The 25,522-nt window shown below is 45.6% G+C and overlaps 1 protein-coding gene across 4 annotated transcripts in view; it reads left to right on the forward strand.

Moving 5' to 3' along the window:
* The window catches only part of stxbp5a (syntaxin binding protein 5a (tomosyn)), a 74,634-nt gene that overhangs the window by 16,516 nt on the left and 32,596 nt on the right, over nucleotides 1-25,522 (forward strand). For all 4 annotated transcript variants that reach the window (XM_068724484.1, XM_068724485.1, XM_068724487.1 and 1 more), the window contains exons 3-5: nucleotides 12,989-13,070; nucleotides 13,923-14,023; nucleotides 22,196-22,330. In XM_068724484.1, coding sequence (XP_068580585.1) covers nucleotides 12,989-13,070; nucleotides 13,923-14,023; nucleotides 22,196-22,330 — 318 coding nt within the window. The remainder of the gene's footprint in view (nucleotides 1-12,988; nucleotides 13,071-13,922; nucleotides 14,024-22,195; nucleotides 22,331-25,522) is intronic.

A 25,522-nucleotide genomic window follows, 5' to 3' on the forward strand; every position in this document is an offset into this window, starting at 1 on the left:
GCACTGCCTCTGGCGGTCATCCAGGACTCATAGAACCGTAGTTACATCCATAACTTTCCATTTATCTCTTTAAACTGTCCATCGTGAGCCTGACAATGTTATTGCGATGCTAAATGAAGAACCATATTAGTTCTCTCTATATTAGACTCTGTACTTTTTGATAGTTTGGACTTCTGATGATTGGAATTTTCAGTATTTTTTGTAAATCTCATCGGTGGAGCAAAACATATACAGTATTATATGCTATCTAATACAACTGGTAGTTCATTCCATTTATTTTGAAAGTCAACCTTATGAATACATTTGACTTGACAAGGCAGAGATGGAGAATTGAGGCCGTTACCATGTGCCCAATGGAAGGGTTGATAAAACTGTTGACACACTCGGCCATCGTCCGTTGTCCTGGTTTTTAAAGAACAGTACCAGTCAAGCGTACGCACATCTCACCAACTGGGGTGTGTAGCAACACTATATGTTTGTATGTATGCGTGTGTGCTGAATATCAGCCGTCACGGTCGGGCTACCCAGCAGACATCCTGGACGGGGGGGGATGGAATAAGAGGCAGGAGGAATAAGAAGAGAGTGAGAGAGAGAGAGATCAGACAGAGAGGCGATGGAGATAAAAAATGACAGAGATTGTACGAGCAAGGCGACAGAGGGGATTAGTAGCAGAGCGAGGAAGGCGCTCTTCCTTTTTCGTGCTCTCACTCCTTTCCTCTCTTTCCTTTCCTTTCCTCCACACACTGTAGGCGCTTCGCCTGACGCCGTCATGAAACAGAGTACAACCTGTCCTGTGCGCCCTCCAAACCGCACAGCACATGTCTATTACCACACACACACACACACACACACACACACACACACATTCACAAGCGGGGACAATCCTCTCGACTTATGTAACTTGCTTTGTTGTTGCACTCTGCACTCGCTCTAGACGCCTCCCTCTGAATCGTGTGTGATGAGATTATGAGTGTCTGTCTCTTTCCAATCTTCTCTCTTCTCTCTCAACCTGTCTATTACAATCCCACAGCGCTACAGGAATAAAATAGCATGCACTGTGGTGTTTGTACGCGTGTCACAGGCACACATTTTTCTATCGCACAGATGGACTAGTGAGTCATCAAAGTGCCGTTGTTTAATGAAGTGCAGGGTGTGTTGGTCTGTGTGGATCTGTGTTCTTTTCATTAATCCTGCCACTCTGATGGCTTCCATGTCTTCCCTTTCTGCAGTCCTGAATTACTTAATCCAGTCTAATTCATCACCTGCATTAATCCACAGCCACTCTTTCTCAATGCATGCACTACTTCAGCTGTAGCTAGTGGCGTGGCTTTAAAACTACAGACAGAAAAAGATATGTAGAAAAGCAGCAATTCCTCTCCACTGAGAAGATAAAACATTTTTGTCTAATGCTGATTAATATTCTGTTTATTGACCAATCAGTAAATCAACTAATCAACTAATCGTTTCCGCTCTATTCAGTAGGTTCAGGGCAAATATCAGCTTGCTAGTAAATCTGGTATAGATGTCCATCCTCAGACAGTGATTGTTAATGATTTTGGTGACCTTTTGACCTTTAGTCTTTTTGTCAAGTCGTGTCACATGTTAGCACAAGCAGGTATGATGACACTACGCCAGCTTGCTTTCTTCTCAACTTGTTTTAAACGTTCGAATGAGGTTAAAGTGGTTAGCACAGCTGCTGGTGCATTATTTTATGATCAATTTGTCATAATTTCTAAGCATGTAAGAAGTGATTTCATACATAAGTTACAGACCTCACATCTTCCACAGAGAGGAACTTATTAGTGTGTGTGGTGTGATCCCTGTCCGTCATACCAGCTCGATCTTCAGAAAAGAGCGGAACCCTGTTGTTCTACATTGGGTGTCTGCACATGTGCAGTTGGTGCGTACAGTCTGCACAGTCTCAAGTGTTGTGCTGCATGCAGAAGTGCATTTTCTGCATGCTCAAATTATGACCCCTTCACCTTTCATGTAGTAGATTGCGAATCATTTGCCTCATTACCTGCGTGACTCTAAGAACGCCACATCATTGCTACGATCAAATGGTTTTTTTTGCATTTTGTTCTTCACTCGTTACATATATCATTTCATTTATTTCTATATTTTTTTTCCTTGCACTTTTTTTTTCTCCCAGGGATTGAGCTTCTTGTCACTTGAGCAGATGGTCACCAACACAGGGGCTTCAACCTCTGTCCTGCAGTTGAAGGACATCTTCCCTACTGCTTACGCCATCCTGCTGTTCTCATGTGTTCACGTGTGTGTGTGTGTGTGTGTGTGTGTGTGTGTGTGTGTGTGTGTGTGTGTGTGTGTGTCAGGTATCAGAGTAGAGAGAGAGAGAAAATGCAGATGCTTCACAAAGTGCAACACTGCAGTACCTCAGTGTGTGTTTTCACTCATGAATCCAGTGCTGGGTGTACTTGGCCTTCTGTCTCGCGTTAATCAAAGAGCAAAGGACAGCGCTCCGATTAATATTTGATACGCCGCACGGCAACTTTTGACAAGACGCCCCTCTCCGACGTGCAATTGGCAAAGTGACAGCCATACACAGTGTCCCACCAGTGTGTCTAATTAGTCCCAAAGCAGACGCAACAGCATTCCTGCCAGCAGGGAGCGCTGTAACGACGACTCGATCCAGTCGTTTGAATTAATTAAGCGTCGTAGTTCTCTACAATTTGACCTCCCTAACATTCCATTTCACTTTGCATGTGAGGAACATAGTTGTCAGAGTAATCTAGAACGGCGGGGTCTGTCCTGACAGCTCTCCTTCGTGAGACATTTCTGTGCAACGATTCTTAGTTTAACGGTCCATCTCTTACACACACACACACACACACACACACACACACACACACACACACACACACACAAGTATACCGACTCTTGCTGCGCTGGCAGCTTACAGGTACCTGTCCTTGAAAGTGGGGCCTGGCTCTGCATTGGTTGGCACACTGAAGCGCATTAGAGGCCAACGGTGGCTAATCTCCCGTGGTCCTACCTTTTGAAAAGATTTGTTTGATATCGGTGCCAGAGGGTGCGTGTGTGTGTGTGTGTGTGTGTGTGTGTGTCAGGATAGAGGAGGGAGGAGGGAACAAGAAAGCACACACACACACACACACACACACACACACACACACACACACACACACACACACACACACACACACACACACACAGTAGAGTACACCTGATTGCTTTGAGATAGTGTTGGGGATGTGGGGAGAATAGCTCCAGGAACCCTGCCTAATGACTGTGTTTGTGAAACGTTGTAACGTTCATTTGAATGCTCCTGTTACTCACTTTCTAATAATGTGTGGTCCAACACAGTACAGTGCAATCCACCACAGTACAGTACTTTACAGTACAGTACCTGGCATGGTTCTAATTAAGACTAGATTAGTGTTTGATGAGAAAGCTCCTCAGTCCAGATGCATTTAATTGCCTTTTTGGTGCTCGCATTAAAAACAAAGAGCCTCTATCTGGCAGTGTGAATGTGTTAAAGGTTAATTTGGCATTAAGTTACATTCTAATAAAACATTTTCCTCCCCTACCACTTTGAGAGGGTAATACATAAAGCCATCTAAATGCATATGCTGGCTCCCGTTCGCCACATCCATTATTCATAGACGGGAGGAAACCCAGTCACAGACTTTTAGTCCTACAGTTGCTTGTGTCTTCTTCCCCGTCTCTCTTTCCCTTTTTTTTCTCTCTCTCTCTCTCCATCTTCTGTCCATACAGCCAAACCATGATTCTCCTTACATTATCCTCCCCGTGTCATTTTAAAGGTTATACTAGTTTCCTCTCCATCAGCCTTATGACGTCTTCTGTCTCAGTCCTCAAAGTCAAACATTGATCTTAATTGGGTGAAGTATGACGTTTAGATTTTATATATATAGGACAAGCATCTCATCTGGATCCATCCTGTATTTGCCTCATCACCCTCCGATATCCGATGAGGAGCGTGCATCACTGTTAAACATTGTGTGTTCATGGTGAAATTGATCAAACGTCAGGGAGAGGAATGTGGGAAGTCTCCCTCTGGACACCCGGTGGTTCACGTTTCATTCACGTCACAGAATTCTCTATACTTCTAATTTGTGAATTAGACATGAATGAAAAGGATTGCCAATCTATAAAGCCTTTTTATATCAAGAGTTAAGATTCTCATAGTTGTTCGTTGTTTTATTTATGAGGTGCATGGAGTTATTGTTGCAACTAAAGAGGGATTTGAAACCATAGTGCAGTAATGTAATCTTGAATCGATAATCTGTCGATCTGTTGTGTTTTCCCCCCGCCCCAAAATTTTCAATTTTCACATTAAGCATCTTAACGCAGGCGGCACCTGATGCCCGTCAATACGACAGTAGTTATAGAACCTTGTTCAATATCCAAGCTGAACATCAGTGAAGACTCCACGTTGAAACTCTTGGTCTTGACTCACCTTTCCTTTGATTTTTCAAACCCTATTCTGGACAGATGATGGATGACGAACGCTGGAAAGAGGAGGAAGACGGAAAGCGGGGGGGGGGGGGGGGGGGGGGGTAGTTCAGGTGGGATTTAATCGGAGTGCAGCAGGTGAACGTGTGGCTCTAGTGGAGACAGATTGGAACCATTGATTCTCTTTTGCCATGTGAAGGATTGATGTGTGTTGTGGTTTTCCAGCACAGTATCAATGTTGTTTGGTGGTGTTGCCAACCAGCAAAGTTCTTTCCTCTCTCCGGTCTCTTCCTCACACACGGTGGCACATACAGGGTTTTGTCCATTAGACGGGGTTGACATGCGTATCCACTACAGACTCACCTAGTGGTCTAGGGATAGACCACTGCGGACACGTGACCGTCTCCTCCCCAGCTGGCTAAATGTCCATCTTGAGCTAAATCAGGAGACAATCAGACTAACCAAAGAACCGTGACTACCAGATCTGCTTGGTGGTGGTTTATTCCGCTCGTCTTGTTTCCTTTGTAAATACACACACACTGCTACTTCTAAATGCAAACAAAGCTTATTTTTTCAAGTCCTCAGCATCACGACGATGCTAACGTCACACTTTAAGCAGCGTTTGCTGCCACTTGTTACTTGCAGACATTGTTGAACTCCGTCGCCTGTTGGAACATAATCCTTTAACTGGCTTTGCATTGCTATCACGACAGCAGACCTTCTGATTTCTGTTAAGCCTCTGCCTCTCTCTAAATGAGAATATTAAACAGTGTGACGGCTGCATTGCTGAAAATCTGTCCCGTCCTCGATGATCAGGCTTGTGATACTAGCTGAATATTCTTGTGTTTCGCTTTTCTTAACTCCTTCTCTTTCTCCTCCGTCCTCTTGTCCCGTTGTGTTTCACCCCTCCTCCCTCCCCCCCCCCCATCATTTCTCATTTTCTCTCCTTTGCTATGCACACTTTTGCCACAAGCTGTTCTGCTGACTCAACTTCTTCATAGTTTTTACCGCTTTACTCCCTCCCTCCCGCCTCCCTTCTCATACTCGCTCCCTCCCTCCCTTCCTCTTTCCCACCTTCCAAACCTCTTTCCACACTTTTATTCTGTTCCTCCCCCCCCCCCCCTCTCTCTCTGTCTCATCTCTTTTCAGATGTTTGCCTCGCAGTGGTCGTACAGTAGCTCAGTGCTGAGTTGTCCTGCTAAAAATAGATGATTCACTGGGTTATTAACACCCCACTACTGGGCAGAACTGGCCACGCTCCAGACAGCGATCCACATTATCCAGACAGCGAGGAGGGGGGGGGGTTACAATTAACCCGCCTCGCCTGTGCTGTTTCAGGTCCAATTCATGGACAGTAGTTCTTAATAGAGCCATGGTTTTAGTATAACTGGGCATCCAGGTGACTAAGCATGTCACCTGGATGAATCTTAGGGACGGGGACTATAACAGATCTGTGTGTGTGTGTGTGTGTGTGTGTGTGTGTGTGTGTGTGTGTGTGTGTGTGTGTGTGTGTGTGTCTTAGTGCTTCCCAAGGTGAGTGTGTGGAAGCTGAGGCAGCGACAAATACTCAGCCCCCCCCCCCCCCCCCCCCCCCCCACCCCCCACCCCCCAATCGCAGTTTAATTGTTTGCCTGCATAATAAATCAAATGTGTCAAGGGAGATTATTTATACGAGGACTGTGTTAAACAAATGAATCACCAGTTTGCTCAACTCTAGGTTGTTCCTCGGTGCTGTAGGATTGCATTTGTGAGCTATTTGCATGCATTTCCGTATGATTGCATGACGATACCCTTGTGTGTGTTTTTTTTTTCCCTTCCGTGTCAGGGAGCGTGGATCTCGTGGCTTCCTCGCGCTCCTCTCTGTCATTGATGGATTCGCCGCTGCCTAAATGCTCTGCCCGGGGGAGGGGGGGGGGAAGGGAAACCAACGAACACGAATAAGTCTTAAGGGCCCTTTAGAGCTGCGACGGGTAAATCTCTAAAAAGTCAGAGGGTGAAGACCTGCGTCCAGAGAGCTCTTTAAGCTCGCACTGTGCACCAGCATCTCGGTAGGATGCTAATCGTTGTTCCTGCTGTTGCTAAGCGACGGCTGAAAACCTGTTTTTAAAGGACATTTTCGCTCAAGTTGAGACTCACGTTTCACTGACCGGTGTGCTGCTCAGCTCAACAAAAAAAAACAACGGCCCTTTCAGTCCAGAGCATCCGTCGAAACCAAGAAAACCACGTCAGCGTTGTAAAGGGAGGTCCCTGGTGGACACGCAGTCTAGAGCGTCGTTAATCTGATTCATTGCATTTCCAAATGCATTGCTTTGTGGCCAAAGCTTTAAGAAAGTACGGTTGCTGGAATGTGTCAAAACAATAATATATTGACTTACTGATCCATCAAAAAGCATTTTGCAGCAGAACTATCACGATACACTGTGCGCTTTAAAAGGCTGTTATAAGAAGATATAAACATCATCAAATGTGCCAAGTCAGGGTGGAACACCAGAAAAGGCTGACTTCAGGAAGGTGGAGCACAGCGGCCGGGTGCAGCAGAGTGCCAGCGACGGTGCAGCAGCCTTTTAAATTGGATGTAAGCAGCCGCAGGCAGCCAGAGGGAGGGAGGGAGGGAGATGGGTGACACACGGAAGCCATCGGGCATCTTTTGGTCAAGGTTTGTTTCAGAATTACGGATGATCTGCAGGATATCAAAGGGGAGTAATGTGTGGACTAAGTGGTTGAGGACCTTTTGTGGTTGCAGTCTTTGCACAGCTGCTGTGTCAGGAGGCTGCTGTATTGTTTTTGTCGCGAGGACGTTCTTGCTCCCACGTCCTCCTCGTTTTGTCCTCTTTCTCTCTGTCGTCCTTTGACTTCCATTTGTGCACTGCCTCCCTTCTGTTCCGCCCAGCTCCTATCGGCTCATTGCTGTCTCCGGGTCGAGTGCAGAGCAGCCTATGCCCCGTGGCCCCCCCCCCCCCCCCCCCCCCGCCCCCCCCTCCCTGGCAGGGTGATGTACGAGTGGCTAGCTTTGACGTCACTTCAGGCCCGACGTCATAGCAACTCAGTGCTCCCAGGCTTGCTCTTTCTGGTGCTTTCTCTCAGTGCCTCTCCCTGAGTCCTTCTCCTCTTCACCCTCCATTAATCACCTCTCTCTTCTTCCTTTTTTCCTCCTTCTGTGTCTCCTCCTCTGCGATGGCTCCTCTGTTTTTACCGTTTTCCCCTTTCCTTCGTCTCGCCCATCATCTGTCACCGCTCTGGCTCATGTTAAAAACGGGCCTCTCATCTCCCTCCACCCTCCTCCTGGTCCCATCCTTCTGGAGCTTTCTATTCTCATCTAAAGCTGCTCGCTGCTCCTTCATTTTTCTATTTATTCCTCAAATATACAGAGGCATGACGTGTTTTGAAGTCAGCAGACAAGCGGCAAGCCAACTCTGCTCTCATGTGAAACACAGGCTCATCCCTATTCAATTACACTTATCAGGATCCGCTCTCCTCCTGGATAAAGCAGTTTCGTAAAACCTGCGGTCTGTTTTTCCCGACTTTACTCGGCCAATTCTCTCTGTGACAACTCCGCTCTGCCAGATGCCCGGTGACTCACCTTTCATTTGTCAGGAGAGTTGCCCGTGGCTTTGACAAAAAATAAACACAAGTGGAGTGGCATAAAAGTGAGTTATCAGTCAACTTTGACTTCCAGAACAGCTCTGGAGAATTCCATCAGGCTCGACGACACGCGGAGCTGACCCACTTTCTGCTGTGGGTCTCTCGTCTTCCTCTCTTTTTCCTGTCTTCTTGTCTCGCTCCCAGCGCTGCCTGCGGTCAGACCGTCCACTTTCACCGTCGGTGCACTGTGGCAAACGGAGCCTCCGCTCGGATGAAACGGAAATGAGGAACGCTCTTGTCGGCCAACAGTGACACATCTCCTACGGAGCCCGTCCCGAGTGGACGGAGTCGAAGGCGCTGGAGCGTAACTTTGGGTCGTGTTTGTTAAAACACTGGAAAAAACAAACAAACATTTGACTGCGGCAACGGAGACGTCGAGGAACTTTTCCCTGTAAAGCGATGCGTGTCGCTTCACGAGTCAGCAGAGGTCAGACAGGTTCATCTGATTTCACTGGCGTCTGCAGAGCTCAGGGGAACATTTGTGTTCAGCGGTTCAATATCACTTGTGAATCACAGTATGACCAGAAATGTGACATCTTTTTTTAATCTCGTTCACATTTTCCTATCTGTGAAACAATGTTTTCTCTGCATAACAATATAACAAAAATGAAATTAACTACTTCCTCTGTACATGAGGATTTTTTTCCAGATGTGTCAGCATGTTTCCCCCGAGGAAATATTGTGGGTAAAATGCAATTAATAACCTACAGGATAATGCCCCCTCCATTTGGTTCAGGAATCATTAAAAAGTACGACCGTGTTCATTACAGGCACTCCGAGTCTCATAACGTCTTTCTTTCTCCGATCCTGTGAAAGATTCTGTAAATGTTATTATAGTGTGTCAAAAGCCATTGATGTGAAAACAGCCCACAGAAATTGAAATGATGTCATTCCCCACGCTGGCGTGAAATCGAGGGAAAAGGCACACTGCCAGAGGAAACGTGTATTTTACAGGAAAGACATTCTGACACCGCTGTGGTAAACAGCTTCCCCAAAAACAAATGTTAAAGCTTTTCACGCGCCGAGCAAAGATTGAATTAGCTCCTCATAGTGAGAGCAGCGGAATTCAAATGCATAACCTTTTTATGATCGCACTACATCATACATGTGTCGTTGTCTCTGAGCCAACAGTCAATGATGAGGTCATTATAGTCAAACAATTAATAAATCATTCATTGGTTTATCATAAAACTATTGGAAATCATAAACCAGGTAGTAATTCAGATTTATAAAATAATTAGTTATATGAGTAAGACAAATTATCTACAGATGACTATTGTAATTATTTACAAGTCATTACTAGTTGTTGTTTTTATCATTGTGGTACTTTTTCTAGATATTCTTTGAGAGTCAGTCTGACTCAATCGATGTTAACTACTTAACTAGGATGTTAACTTCCTGCTGACTACTACTCATCTGTGTCATGAGCGGTTAAATATAAGAGCTTCAAAAACCGATGCATTGATTAAGGAGATATATAAGGAGACATATAAGGAGATATATAAGGAGACATATAAGGACATATATAAGGAGATATATAAGGACATATATAAGGAGATATATAAGGAGACATATAAGGAGATATATAAGGAGACATATAAGGACATATATAAGGAGATATATAAGGACATATATAAGGAGATATATAAGGAGACATATAAGGAGATATATAAGGAGATATATAAGGAGACATATAAGGAGATATATAAGGAGATATATAAGCCAGATGCTCCATTGAGATCAGCTGTGGGTGACGTCAACCTCATATTAATATATATCTCATTAAGGAATATTGGTTTGAGTGATGTCAAAAATAATCTGCAGTTAGTCTCTTTTTCTCTCTTGAGTTTCCAGGTTGTTTTATGCACAAATTGATAACGTGCATAAAAAACGTGACTTTTAACAATAAGATGCACATGAAGTGAAAGTACTAGTCTCTCTTAAATACAAAGAGAGGACTTCAGTCTAAACTAACTTGCTGGTGGTGAAATGCAGCACATCGGCCATATTCTTTGCACATTCTTTGGCTCTGAAGTCGAGTCTCCTCCCGTTGGATTTGGTGTCTCGTTGTGGCCTGCTGCAGCGATGAAGTCATCTTGAGTGAGATGGACCGCACCGTCGCTGGGTCCAAACCAACACGCCGCACAGGCACTGTGCCATGAACGAAGGTTACGCACAAGAAGGATGCTCAACAACTTCTGCAACAGAGGGGAAGCGCAAACCGTGTCGAGAGGTCGTACTACAGACTGCTACCGATTTATTGGACCAATGGGATGTTATTGAGTGGTGATATTTAGTGCATATTGAAACGGGCATTAAGGAAATATAACCACACGGTGACCGAAAAGTAACATTACTGCATATTTTTATTTCAGCCTTTCCACAATTTAGGGAGCATTTGTGAACTTATTGCGGCTCAGTTTATGAAGATAAAGCTCCAGTAATTACTTGCATGTACAACCAGTAATTCAATTGACACTTCAAGGTGGTGGAGCACCTCTTATGTTTTGGCAAACGGCAACGACACAAGCGGCGCTTTCTCTCTCGTGACTCCTCCCCCCTCTGAGCTCGGGAACAATTAAAAAGCGACATAATTAAAGCTTTTTTTTCGGCACACAGTGCATCGCGGCGCTCCTCGAATGAGCCGATCCAAGCTAGCTTGCTGTCCCTCACTTGCACATTTTTTGGAAGCTGCGTGGACGTCAGCCTGTGACAGCGTGTGCCAGCAGCAGTATCCTTGAGCGTCGCAGCCATATAGGTCAAGTGGAGGGAGCATCGGGGTCCTCCGTCCTCATCCTCTGGCTGTGACAGTGGCTCTGTGCGCGCTGATGATCATTCCTATATCTCATCCTCAGTTTGACAGTTGGTGGAGTTGCAATCGTTGTGATTTGCGCTTATTTCTGACTAGATGAACACGGAAATGTGTGGGTTTCAACAAATGCTTGTGAACATTTTTAGAACCATTTTAAAGTAAAGTGCCACTACTCTCAATGGGATAGATCCCATGCATTGTGTGTTCAGTCAGAGGTTACCCCTCTTTTACTTTTGGGAGGTTTGAAGTGGAGTGAGGCAGAAATAAAGGTCTTGAGGGTTTACAGGCAGGTGGCTGCTGGACATGAGACGTTTTATGTCCTACAGGGGACGATTGTGATCATCGTTGACTTGGCGGCGCCCTCCAGGTGTAATAGTTTAGGCCTGCTCAATCTCTCTGGGGGCTTACTGGCTGAAATCCCAAGAAGCTGGTGGATTTCTTCTGGACAGGGACTCGGGGCATCAGTGGCTCAGAGCTGTAGTTCTTTAATTGCCTGGTCCGGGATGGGGAGGTCAAAGCTTAATCCACCCGAGGAGCCGAGGGCCAGCTTTCCACGCAGCGACACAGGCTGCTGAATCACGCCGGCACCCAATATACAGTCAGCTACAAATGAAATAGCAGCCAATGAATGGAGATTAATATGTTGGACTGAATGATGAAAGGATGAAAACACGTTCGTGCTTCACTTGTTTGCTTGCACCACAGCGTGTTGTTTATTCACTCCGAAAAGGAAAAGAAGCTGTGTGTGTGTGTGTGTGTGTATGTGTGTGTGTGTGGCGCTGGCTCCGTTGATGAGGTGGCTTTATTCATTGGTACGGTCACAACACACCTCAGGAATGATCACATGCATTAGAGCTTAATAAATTACACCGGGGCCTGTCCGGGAGCTGAAGGCGCAGTCTGCACTGTGGGAAAGGAGGACTTGATTATCGGTGCTTGAATTATATTTCTGGGGCTCTGCTTGTTCTCTTGTTGCTACTGCTTCCATTATCATTACCATTGTGATGCAGTTTTATTCTGATTAATGGTAAAACAAAGGGATTTCTCTCTTTCTCTGTCATTCTCACTGTTTTCTGTGTTTCCTACATGGATGCTCGAAGTATTAGTATTAGTTAGTAAATTGAATCTGTATTCATAATTTTGATACCTCTGCAGGCAATTTACAGTAACCGGTCATATGCATGCGACGTACGACCTTCCCCCCCTCCCCCACCTTTACACACACACACACACACACACGCACTAACTGATGATGAGCAATAGCGTGGTCCCCAGGGTGTTACACCTCTATGTGCCCCCTGTATGAAAGATCCCCCCCCCCCCCCCCCCCCCCCCCACACACCTTAGTCCTGAGAGTCGTGGGAAGAATGAATGGCTATAATCAGTAAGCTCACCCATTCACTGTCCTCAGGAGGAGCAGCCAGTTATTCTCTGTCAGTCCCTCCTCCTCTCCTTCTCTCTCTCTCTCTCCTTCTCTCTCTCTCTCTCTTCCTCCATCCTCCCGCCCCTCTGCGCATGTTTTCTCTCTCCTCTGCATCTTTTATCAGAGTTGCCGATCTCCGTATAACTGTGTTCCCTCTCGCTCGCTCCCTCCCTGCGATTATTTTCTCATCTGCTCACATAATATCCACCTCCTCTCTCTGCTGATTCATTTATCTGTATATTTGAATATCTGAATTCTCCCCCCCACCCCCCCACCCCTTCCATTTGCTCCCCCCTCAGTCCCGGTACAGTTTTCTTTTCCCTCGCTGCAGCATTCTGTTTTGATTTGACTGTATTCCTTCCCCAGCACTCTCCTCTGTTCAACACACAACTGTTACTGCAATCATCCACCTGAATAATAGTGTTAGGTGCTCATAAGTGCCTTAAACATAAGAACATATGCTCTTAGAATAAAAAAGCTGGCTGGTATAACTAAGCCCTACGCTGTACAATTACAGGGTGTTGAATAGTTACAGTAATGGGGAAGTTAAAGGAATGGGACTTAAAGGCATGCGGGGAGTCTGAGTTCAGTGCATGAACGAACAGAGAGCTTCGGTGCTGCGTATGATACCGTACGTTCCTTGACACAGAACCTTTCAGGTTTGGTCGTCCGGGCGTGGAGTGCTACTGTCAGCACGAGAGCGGAGCGGCCGTCATCCAGCTGCAGTTCCTCATCAATGAGGTAGGTCACGAAAAAAAAACACACACACACACACACACACACCAGAGAAACATTGGAGTCAGAAACATGTGTGTTACTCCAGTGAGGCATCGCCAAAGGACAGGTAACTCTGCGGGGAACGTCCACTGTGCTGTATGTCTGTTAATAATGCTTATGGGCAGATTCATAAATACTCATCCCTGGTTATTGCATTTCCCCCTCTTAAAATGTTCAGAAAGTAGTCCCTACCGTGTGCTGTTGTAGGTAACGGATGTATGACGATCGTATTGGTAGCGTGAAAGTAACTCGCCTTCCTTTTCTGCTCATCCCCCTCATGTCTTACTTAAATTGTTAATGTGTTATTGACAACTTTATTGAAACTGTCGGTCGATTCTCACCAGAGATTCTTAACCAGCTGACATGCTGGAAACATCTCTATACGTGTTGAACACCTACAGCTTCCTGATTCACGTGGCGAGTTTGATTTACTTCATGTTGAAATGCAGTATTTCATGCTTAGTTGGGTTGTGTGTGTGTGTGTGTGTGTGTGTGTGTGTGTGTGTGTGTGTGTCAGCGTCTGTGACTGTGACAGTTCAAACAAACCCCTGAGAGAGATGGAGACGGTTTTTAGCGCCTCCTACACGCTCACATACATTTAAATACATCTTATGAATCATTGCTGTTACCTGGGAGAAGGAGTCCTGATTTAAAACCCGTTTCCAGGGAGTACAGCGTGACTCACGCATGTCGGGCTCAGGGGAGAGCAGTCTGTTAAATGGACGTTTCTGTCGTCACAACGTACACGACGGTGCGTGTGATACCCTTGAATATAAAATGAAAGGACTCTTTTTTTTTTGTTGTTGTTTGTGACAGGGAGCGCTGGTGAGCGCTCTGGCGGACGACAGCGTTCACCTGTGGAACCTGAGGCAGAAGAGACCGGCCATCCTCCACTCCCTCAAGTTCAGCAAAGAGAGGTACGAGAAAAAAACGAACAAAACTGCACGAGAAAGACCTTCTGCTCGTTCCATGTGTCCGTCTCGCCACCACTGTCTTTTTCTCCCCGATTACGCCCTCACACTCGCTCTGGTGCGACACGAGCTGTGTCTTTCTGAGCAGAGGCCCCCGTGTCGCGGTGTGAACTGTTCTCACTGACTGTCATGCTGTATGCAAACAGACGGCATTTCATTTGGCAAATGTGTCTTTGCGCTTGTTAAACTGTGCACAGGGCAAAGGAGGCGACATCGAGGCTCTCTCTCTCTCTCTCTCTCTCTGTCTCTCTCTCTCTTTCTCTCTGTCTCTCTCTCTCTCTCTCTCTCTCTGTCTCTGTCTCTGTTGGTCTCTGACTGAACACTCATTATTTGGGTCACTTACTTGCTCTGCCTTTGAGGCTTTACCCAGCACTGGGGCACACTTGTGAACCTACCCAAACACCTGAAGATTTACACCAGCAGCTTGTAACACACACACACACACACACACACACACAGACTATAAACATAAACACACACGCAATTAATATACACAGCGTCACACACTCTTTGAGATGGTGGATGGTGTGTGAAATTAAAACTTCTGAGATTCAGATTTTTGTGATGATCATTTTAAGAACTACAGTTAACGCTCATCAGACAAATCTAACCATGTGACGATATAATGATCTGAGTCCAGGAACGTCTGTTGCATGACATATTTTCATTTACTCTCACGCTTCTACTCTCCACTGTCAACGTGGTGTTCCATGTGGTTAGAGAGTTGGCATGAGGGACCGTTTTCCAATATCCAAGAACTGATATTTGGCTGACAAGCAAAAAAAAAATAAATAAAATGTTCGATTTGCGAATGTCAAAAGTCTGAGATACAAGACGAGCAAAGTGCAGAATCACCTCACCTCGAGGAAGTCGCCGTCCGCTGTCTCCTCCAATCACGGACGCAGCGATAAACCATCAGAGCCAATCGTATCATTGGCCGGTGATCTGTCACGGTTAAAAGCGGGGAACGGGTTAAAACGTCAGAGCCAATGATCTGAGACGGCGCTGATGTGATGGACAGGTGGCCGGCAGCGTCCTTTAGGGCGCCTTGTGTTCTTGCGTAGGCGCTCGACCGCCTCTGACATTTAGTAAGCACCGCCGTCCAACGCGAAGACCTCGGAGACACGAGCGGCAGAGAGGAGCGAAGTCACTTCATCTCAGGAGTAGTCAGCTGGAAGAAGAAGATGATGCAAAGTCACGTGAGATATTCGGAACATGGGGGGGGGGAGAAGGTTAAACTGAAGCAGTGGGCAGGAGTGAAAGTACAGGCTTGTGAGGAAGAGAAGTAGAATTTGGGAAAAGGGAGAGTAACGGAATTGTGTGAAAGAAGAACAGAAGAGTGACAGGTGACACGAGCAGGAGGAAGGCTTGAGGGGGATCAGACGTCTTAAACTGGAAACTTAATTGCCTATTCGTGAATGCGTTTGTCTACTTAAGCACAACACATAGCAGCTGGGTTACAAGTAATTGTATCATCTGACGCCTATAGCGCACACACACACACACACACACACACACACACACACACACACACACACCACACTGATCCAGGACTGCTCCGTCCAGTGAATGCTGCTTGGCGCACAATGATGCTGGGGAAGTAGAAAAAAATGTAGCTTATCCTGACATGTTGTCAGGCTCCGACACCCACGTCGTGCGCTCGCTTCACAAAATAATGGGCACGGTGGCATTGATGATGGTAATACATCGCTGTGTGTGTGTGTTGCCATTTAGCCCTGCGACACACTGGCAACCCGTCAAGGACATCCGCTGGCTGGGTTTGCCTCTCGGGGGATAAGCGGGTATTGATATAGATCCATGGAAGTAAACACATTTATCAAGTAATAACATTAACTCTATGTGTGACCATGCATGCATATTACAGGTATGATTTTGTTGACTACTCATCTCCTAATTGGCGTGGAATAATTTATACGTTTTGCTTTCAATGCAATTAAACTGTTAAGTGTCTTTATTGCAGCAGTGCATATGAAATGTGTTATATGAACGGTACGTGCATCTCACCCGTACATCGGTATTATATTGTATTCAAGTGTTTGCTGATCAGCACTCCGTTTCACCCCTCTGTGAACTGATACACAACTCTGCAGTCTTCCATTATTATAATTGGCGCCCCAAGGAGCAGCCTCCGAAGTTAATGGGACCGTCAGGGTTTTGTTGAGTCCGTCTTATTTCAACTTTTCTATCGCACAGTTTTTACCGAGTGTGTTGCACTCCGAGAAGCTTTTAAGGTCTCCTCTGGCTCTAAAAGCTATAAATATCTCTCTGCTTTGTATGTTGTTTTTTTTTGATAAAAGGTGTGCACACCCAGGGTTGCTTTGTAATATAGTTGTCAAAAGAAATAGCATCAGGTTACGACAACAATGGTTATTAGAAGATCACAGTGTCATCAGAAGGTAAGAATTGCTGTTGAAGTGAAGCCTTGACGCAGTGCTGACGGTTTATAGTTGCAGGATTGAATTCGACAGACGTGTAAAACCTATAAAAGTCTTAGTCACCCTCTATCCCATCTCCCACTTTTCACCCTCGCTCCTTTTGTTTTCTCTCTCTCTGTTTGTTCAAAGCTTGACTTCAGTCAGAGCAGACAGTCACCCAACCAGCCTACTAACAGAAAGAAGGAACAAAAGACAAATGAAACACTCATGTTTAACCTTCATCATTAACCAGTGATTCAAAACAGATATTCATTTTCATTTGAATCAAGAACATTTTGAGGAATTTACAATTTCTTTCTGTGAGTTGAGAAGACTGATACCATCTTTTCTTTTAATTTTTTTGGGGCATTTTTGTCTTTATTTAAAAGTGTAGAAACAGAGACTGGAGAAGGGAGCAGGGAGAAGGGTATAACATGCAACAAAGGTCTTAAGGGTGGTATGTAACCCAGGATGTTGTGTTCATGAGGTATAAACTGTGGCCTCTCTGCTACAAACTTACTGCAGATTGATGCCATTTCCATGTCTGCATCGACTATGGTGATAGAGCCTTGAGTTGATTAGCTTAGCTTAGCATAACGACTGGAAACGACAGCCGATTTTCCAGTATATAACTCCCCGTGAAACCGCAAATTGTTGTCTTGAACTAAAGACAACGTGTCAGTGTGTGAGCTTTAGAGGCGCGGGTCGTCTTTTCTTAACTTCCCCCTGCTAAGCTAGGCTAATAGCCTCCTGACTCCAAGTCCATACGTGATGCACAGACATGAGACTAGTTTCTATTTTCTCACCGTTCTCTCGGCAAGGAAGCGATTAATACCCTTTTCCACCAATAGGTGCAAATATGCTGTTTTTAAAACACGGGAAAACCCGCCTTAAATAGGCGATGGACTGCTCTCCCATTGCTAGCATGCTATGCTGTTGCACTGACCTGTTTCTTCTAAACTTGGTTTACTCATTTATTTTCTATACAACCCAAATTCCTCTTTTGAAGTCTTTACGTTTCCTGTCTTCTTAGGGCTCATTCCAATACTCAGAAACAGATCCTTCTCTCCCACCTTCCTTCCTTCTTCTCGCCTCCCCTCCCCTGATCAGTATTCGAGTTGATGGGCGAAAGCAGTGTTGCAGAAAGCCCTCCAGCGTCAGCATCCATTCACATCAGATCACAGGCTCTGAGAGAGAGAGGAGAGGAGGGAGGAGCAGGAGGAGTTGAGACAGACTGGGCCTCAGCCAGAGAGCAGTGAGTCAGTCCGTGGGTAGGAGTGTCGGCACGGAGGGAGCGCAGAAGAAATCCTGCCGAGTCATCCTGGCGTAGGATGCTCTCGTCACCTCCTGGCCTCACAGGGATGCACTGCAGATGTGGAAGCTATCGTCAATGCAGGGCGATGTGATGGGAGATGATGAGAGAGGGTAGCCAGGGTCACCACACACACACAGACACACACACACACACACACACACACACACACACACCGGAACACAGACAACACAGATAAAACTTAGTAACTTAATATTAGAATTTTATATAACCTGAATCTTAGGTTCCACTTTAAAATATCTACTCAGGAGTTTGTCGACAAAGCTAGTGCATCAACTAAATGAATTGAAATACTTTTATTACAGTTTCCGAACGATATTTGACCGATTTGCTTCTCCTTTTTTCTCTCCAGCGTGACCTTCTGACGGTGCGAGTGCATATTAAAGAACTGTGAATGTGAATTCAGCATTGCTTTAATCACGAGGCCTAGGTCCGGATTGATTTTTTTCCGCAGGTGCTCTGCTCGTGTAGAGCGGAGAGATAGTGTGAATGTGTTTAAGAGAGTGTGTGTGTGTGTGTGTGTGTGTGTGAGAGAGAGAGAGACTCAATTAAGATAATTCTTAATTGGGACCCTGTTCGTAGATTGGGGTCTCTGGACTCTCATCAGATTAGAAGAAGCCTGGGCTGGAGCGTTGCCAATTGGATACTGTACGTCTACTTGATTTGTGTTCTCTTGGTTAAACGGTGATGGTGAATTTCTCCAACATCTACAGACTCGTCAACACTTATTCCACTTGTTGTTGTTGTTGTTGTTGTTTTCTGCATTGTCTGAATCACCAGTTCCAGGTAGAAAGGAATATCTGTCCTCTCCATTACTCTAAAACTGCTCTGTGCTCTGATACGAATATTGGCCAGATGAAATAACAGACACAGATTTGATGACATTACAATATACGATACCACTATATATATATATATATATATATATATATATGTATATATATATATATATATATATATATATATATATATATATATATATTATGTAGAAACATGGTCCTCATTCTTTTCCTGTCAGCCTCTTCCCCTGCCATCACTGTGCACGATTCTTTAATAGATATATATTTGAACACATTACATTTTTGCATAATCTTAAAACTCATTAAGTGTTCTATTATGAGTCCTATTACTGCTTTGCTGCAGCAATGGCATGCTCATTACTGGAACCAAATCATTCTTTCACACGTTATTATCAACAACAAAAAAAATTCAAAACTAAATGAAGTCGGTTTAGATCAGAGTGTTTGACGTTCTAATGACGGGCAGACACAGATCTCTGCTTATAGGAGCGACACAGAAAACCAAAGCGTTCGCAGACGATGACTTTCTAAAGGGAGCCGCGCTCTCGTTGGTCCAGCCCACGGTGCAGTTCACCCTGAGCTGTGTGTGGCAGGCGTCTGTCATTTCTGAGGCGACGCGTTTGGCCCTGAGCCTGCGAGCCGGCAGCTGCCTTTTTGTGTGTCGTGACCACTTGAAGCAGGACACAAGTGTGAACACAATGACACGCACGCAAGCACACTTGCACAAACAATTAGTTGCACACAAAGAAATGGAAACACACACACACACACACACACACACACACACACACACACACACACACACACACACACACACACACACACACTGCTAAACTGCGAAGCAAATTTGTATAATTATGCTTCCTGCCACTGCCTCTCAGTCGGCCCTTGAATACTGTCTCTCAGAACACTTCATCATTTGGCTTGTGTGTGCGCACATACACAGATCAAGCATATTTACATACAACCACAGACTGTAGTCATCGTGACGTCACCCATTGGTTTGTGGAGTTTGCCGATTTCGCCGTCACCGTCTTGGATTACGGCCGTCGCCATGTTGGTTGTTTTTTTTTGCAACCAATGAACGGAAGTGACGTAGAGACGCTCTGGTAGCGGTAGAGACCTGTCAATCACAGTAAGCCGGCTCTAAAGCATACTCCACTTTATGGTCTGTTTGACTCTAATTGGACCATAATGTACTAAATGAACATCATGCTGTATGAGACCATAAACTCATGTTTACAATGTTTACTGAGGGAATAAATGAAGAGAGAAGTAGAGTCATTTTAGACTAGACTTCCATACAGTTGGGCCTCTTTTTGAAACCGAGAGGAGTCGCCCTCACTGCTCACGGGTCAGTAGAGAGAAGTTTTAAGACTCGTCCGCATCGGCTTCACTCGTCAGAACCTGTATATACAACATGCAGTACATTTACAGTACATATGTGATTACATGAACTCACATCAGTTGCTGAGAAGCATGCACACATGCAAACGTACACACACAAAAGCATGTACAGGCACAGAGATAAACGCACACAGAGTTTGTAACCCCGGGAAAAGCAAGCACATGCACTCACTCAAGCCCTGGTGTGCACAGATGAGGCAACTCTGTTTGTGCAGATGGAAGAGGACATGAATTGTAGCGGACAGTCCGCCGCAAGTTGTCATGAAAAGTCATGTAGCTCTAAGTCTCTTAGTCACCTCGTCTGTGGTGAGTCTGTAGTCTGAGTGTGTGCGTCTCAATGGTCAGCGGTTCACGGTACAGTAAGTCATCTCGTGCTCTTGCAACCCTAAACATCACATTGCAATACATTGTATGGGTGGTGTATAAATACATATTTTGCAGGAGGACGGATTGCAAGACAGTGACGTTGCTCATAGTCAACTTGCCTCATCAGATCAGACTTCAATGAGCGTGTGCAGCTCTTACAGTATTACTCTCATATTTGATTAAGCCAGACCATATTCCTGCTGTATGCAAATCTAGGTGAGTGTGTTTGAGTGTGTCGTGAGTCTCTGTGCACATTTTTGGACTGTGTGGATGAGATTTATGTCAAGTAGCTCAATTCCTCCCCAAAAAAATGAATATATTCATGATTTGGAGCATTGGGGCAGAGGAGGAAGGTGTGTGTGTGTGTGTGTGTGTGTGTGTGTGTGTCTGTGTGGGTGTGTGTGTGTTTGTGTGTGTTGTAGTAGGAACTGCTACTCTCAATACAGCCCTGCAGCAACAATGTGAAAGATTCAGAGAGAGAGAGAGAGAGAGAGAGAGAGAGAGAGAGAGAGAGCTGGAGATAAAGGGAGAGAGGCTTTCTGCGCATTAAAACACACACACACACACACACACACACACACACACACACACACTCAAAGTCACTGCAAGGACATGTTTACACAAATCCATGTGTTGCTGTGCTATTGAGTGTATGTATATTTATACAGTATAATGCAAGGTTTCTGTTTCACCCTTTCCTCCTACAAAATACATCCATACTGCATACTGCCGGCATCCTTTGCCAGATATGTTCAGGAGGAAACATAATTGCTGCGCGGATCCCTTGCAGCACTTTTTTTTTTTCCAAGTCCAGGAAGTGTCACCTTCTTACACTGTGCAGGTAGAAGTCACATGATCATACCAGAGACTACCAGAGACCAGAGCTCGAGTCCTGCAATCCCACATTAGAGTCTTTCCCTATTAACCAGATGCTTTTATAAAAAGAAAACACACTATTTCATTTTTGTTTGACATACTGAATCTACTTAAAGCAGGTGTTACGTTCGGATATTAAACTTGTCGTGCGGAGTGATTCCATTGCAAGCGCAGAGGAAACAGCCTAGCGTGTCCTTCCAGTTGGAAGCAATGGACAAAGAAGAAAGCGGATGCAACTTAATTCATCTCCCCACTTGGGTGGTGTGTCCCGGCCGATGAGCCAGGGGCGTCGTCCTATAGTTGCAGGCCTCTGAAGTCCACAGGTGTAGCTCAAAAGCCCCGTGCGGAGTGAAAAGGCTCGCCGGAGGAGCTCGGCGCCCTTGAAATATTAGCAAGGCGGATCACCAAGGTTGTATATTACTATTCCTCAGACGGATTGAAGGATGGATGAAAGAGCAAAATGATGAAAAAGGGATGAGAAAAGATGAATGGACAGCCACAGCTAAGGAGGGAAGGGTTTCTAACCTCTCGTTAAACTTAAGTGTGATGGATCGATGAGAGGAGGAGACGGGCGAGCGATGACGGAGACATCAGGAGACTTTTGGGAGTCTCTCTGCCCTCATGTAACCCGTAGGTGTGGATAGACGGTGGCTGATTGAATGACTCAAACGTCTCTTTGGTTTGCCGCTCTCATCTCGACTGCTTCGACCTGGTGGAGTGGTAAATAATCCTCTCACAGTTTTGCATAATTTGTCTCCCGTTAATAATAGGACGCCGAGTGATTTTTCAAGAAGCTTCTGTCTCTCGGCTGTCTGTGTCTTCCTCCCCGGTTCCGCCCTTCCTCTTCCTCTTCCTCTGTCGTTCTCTGCTCTTTTTAACCGGTGTCTCCTTCTCTTCACAGAATAACCTTCTGCCACCTGCCCTTCCAGAGTAAATGGTTGTACATCGGCACAGAACGAGGGAACATCCACCTCGTCAACGTGGAGTCCTTCATGCTCTCAGGCTACGTCATCATGTGGAACAAAGCCATTGAACTGTGAGTGTAACTGCCCACGTGTCACCCTCTGATGCTGCCTCCCACTCCTAATACCCTGAATGTTCCTCACATTTGCTCTCTTCTTCTTCTTCTTCTTCTTCTTCTTCAAAGGCTGCACAACTTGGCATGCTGCTGTGCAGCTTTTCTGTGCGGCATGGAGGGGGTTCTCATCCACGGTGAATCACCGATACGCAGATCGATATTTGAACTCTGTAGGAATCAAACTCATATCAGCAGCACTGCAACATTGATCCCAGGGTCCGTTGACTCACCTTGCACCACTTAAGTGAGGCAAGCGATGCGGTGTAATCAGCATTTTACCTTTTTCAAAAAGGTTATTGTAGCTTAAATATAATGAGATAAGAAAGAATCATTAGTGAGTCTATCACTTCCAGGCACCGTATCGGACTCCAGGTAGTGAGCGACCTGTCTCTTTGCTGTTTCAATGGACCCGTCAGTTTGACAGGCTCCATTTTGGTTCCCTGCTGTAGAGACTTAAATTATTCACTGGAGCGTTTTGCTTCACGCTTTACCCCCCCTCCCCACCCCCCATCCCCTTCTCTGCATGTGTGTGTGTGTGTGTGTGTGTGCGGGTGAGGAGAGAGGGAAAAGATGGAGGGAAGGAGGGAGGGGGTGGAACAGGTGTCTGCCGAGATCAGTGTACGGTACACACAGACGTCTCGTCTTGTCGACAGGGCTGCAGGGGAGAAAAGGCGAGAGTGAGTGGTGGGAGAGAGGGGGAGGAGGGGGAGGAGGGGAGGAGGGGAGTGTATGACAGAGGAGACTGGAGTGGAATGGATGAGACGGGGCTTTTGCCTGGGGTAAAGGACATGCAGAGGAGGAAGGTGATGGAGGAGAGGAACGGAGCGGTGACAGAGGGATACATGCAGGTAACAGAGGGCAGAGCAGAAGAGGAGGTGTGCAGAGGAGTGAGGATGAAGAGGTGGAAAGGTTTTCAATTAGATAAAAAAAAAAAGGGCAGAAGAGGAAGGCAGGGAGTGATAACGATGAGAAGGAGGGTAGATGTGGAGGATAAGATAGAGAGGTAGATACAGGAGTTCTTCTTAAAGGACAAGCAATAACTTGCACTCCTCGTCACCTTTCCTTCACCTTTCCTTCACCGTTCACTCCTCTTCACCTCGTTTCACCTAGATGTCAATGTTTTGTTCATATTACTCTTACTCTTATATTTCTCTCTATGAAAAGTAAAGTAACCGTGCAAGAGGCGGGACATATCCGGTAATCTGAGGTGAAGAATGGGGTGAGTCGGGTACCAGACCCCAAACACCCCCAAACACTGCTCCTAGACCATGACCTAGACCGGTTCAACCTGCCCAAAGAGTGGACATTGAAAATGTGTTCCCATCATCTACGTTCGTTCATGGTGCTTTATATGCAAAATGTCTAAATCTTTCTAAAATGATAAAGCGGGGAGAAAAATGTAAAAAAATCCTGCTTGAATTTAAGTCAGTATCCTTGAATCAAGTGATATTTCCATTAATATTCAGCAAATTCCAAAGAACATTTTAGCATCTATTTTCTGGTTTGATGACCAATCCTTTTTGACTCCATCAACCATAACCGCTCGCTTGACTAAGCTAAAAGGGAGATTAGTCCGTTCCATAACGCTGGCGTCTGTATTAGAATCAGAAATAGAACCTGATGTCTCAAAAGGTCACACTCAGTATTACCTCCATTTCTTCAAGCCACCCAAAAATACAGCTTTTGTTTGACCTCAACACTGTCCATTCAGGCCACACTCCCTCACACACACACACACACACACACACACACACACACACACACACACACACACACAGTGGGATGCTGTGTGTTGAAGATGGCGGCAGTGATTCGTTGGCTTCGTTACAGGAGCTCTCAGTTTGCATGTATGTCTATACATGTATGCGCCAGTGTGTGTCTGGGGTTTGCTTTGACCCGGATCAGAGCGGCGTGACGTGGTTCTCTTCTTCTCTCTTCTTTTGTTCTCTGCCAGCTGTGGGGCTGGTAGGGTAGCGGTAGTCCAGGTACAGAAGCCTCGGTCTCCATACCATTGTTCTTCTGTGACGCTGTCGTCGGGAGGAAGATAGCACTTGATCTAAATGAACTGGAATTACTGTAGCAGCTATTTTCTTTTAGAGTTGATTCATTGTTTAAATAACTTATTGAGAAAAATGCTAACTGTTAAAATAAGGGTTTTGAAGATGCCCCATCGGGATCTGGGACCCTCTGCTGTGACTCGACGAAATGTCGTTGAATTTCTAAGCTATAGGTCATATGTCAGTATCATCGTCAACCTGGAGTTGTCTACATTAGTGTTATTGTCATAAACTGGAGCTCATGCATGTAGTGCTGTTAAAAGCATTTTAAAGATTGTATTTGAAGCCCCGCCTCCTACACCTCTGTTCTATTGTCAGCGCTGTAATGAGTTTAGAACCGGGGTCATCGTCCCCCGGGCCCTACTATTTGGAGACGAGCCGCAGTAGCTGTGCCAGTAGGCCCCAGGCCCGACTCGGCCCGGCCCGGCCCGGCGCCTCTGTGCGTTTGTATGACTCACATATATTACAGTACATAACCGACTGCATGGCGCTATAGTTCAGTCGGGGCTTTAGGCATTAAGGACGTTGCCAGAAGGTGAATCTGTGTTTGTTGAAATGACGCATCGTTTTATGTATGCACTGTATATGCGAGGATATTTATATATTTGTACCTGGCAGCGTCTGCGTGTTTGATTTGATTCAGCTAGATGGTCACTGGGTGCAGAAGCGGGACAGGAGTGGTGAAATGTTAACGGCTTCCTGTGACACATAGTTCACGTTGGCCTGAGGCACATTCTGTCCTCTTTTATTCTCTCCCACTCAGGACTCTGTAATTACTTGTTTGAATTTTTCATGCGTCTACGTATGGGTGGTCCTCAGCTGGTCCAGCAGCGCCCTACTAGGGAAGCATCCCGGCCTCCACCTGCAGCCTGGGGAGGCGGCAGGTGGAGGCCCGGAACAGTGACCTTTCCTGGGGGGGGGACCCAGCCTTCCAACACCCTACGCACTCGGAAAGGTGGAAATTACAAAACATTTTTAAGGATTTGCATAAAACGATTCCCGTACAGTGTAAAGATTTGCAGTCAGTTCTTGTGCAGTTTGCATATTAGTAAGTGATCATGTCACAATTCATAAGGTCTTGGATTCTAAATAA

This window comes from Cebidichthys violaceus, unplaced genomic scaffold (assembly GCF_023349555.1).
Source record: "Cebidichthys violaceus isolate CVI_PGR_0920_01 unplaced genomic scaffold, fCebVio1.0.p SCAF_31, whole genome shotgun sequence".
Lineage (NCBI taxonomy): Eukaryota > Metazoa > Chordata > Actinopteri > Perciformes > Stichaeidae > Cebidichthys > Cebidichthys violaceus.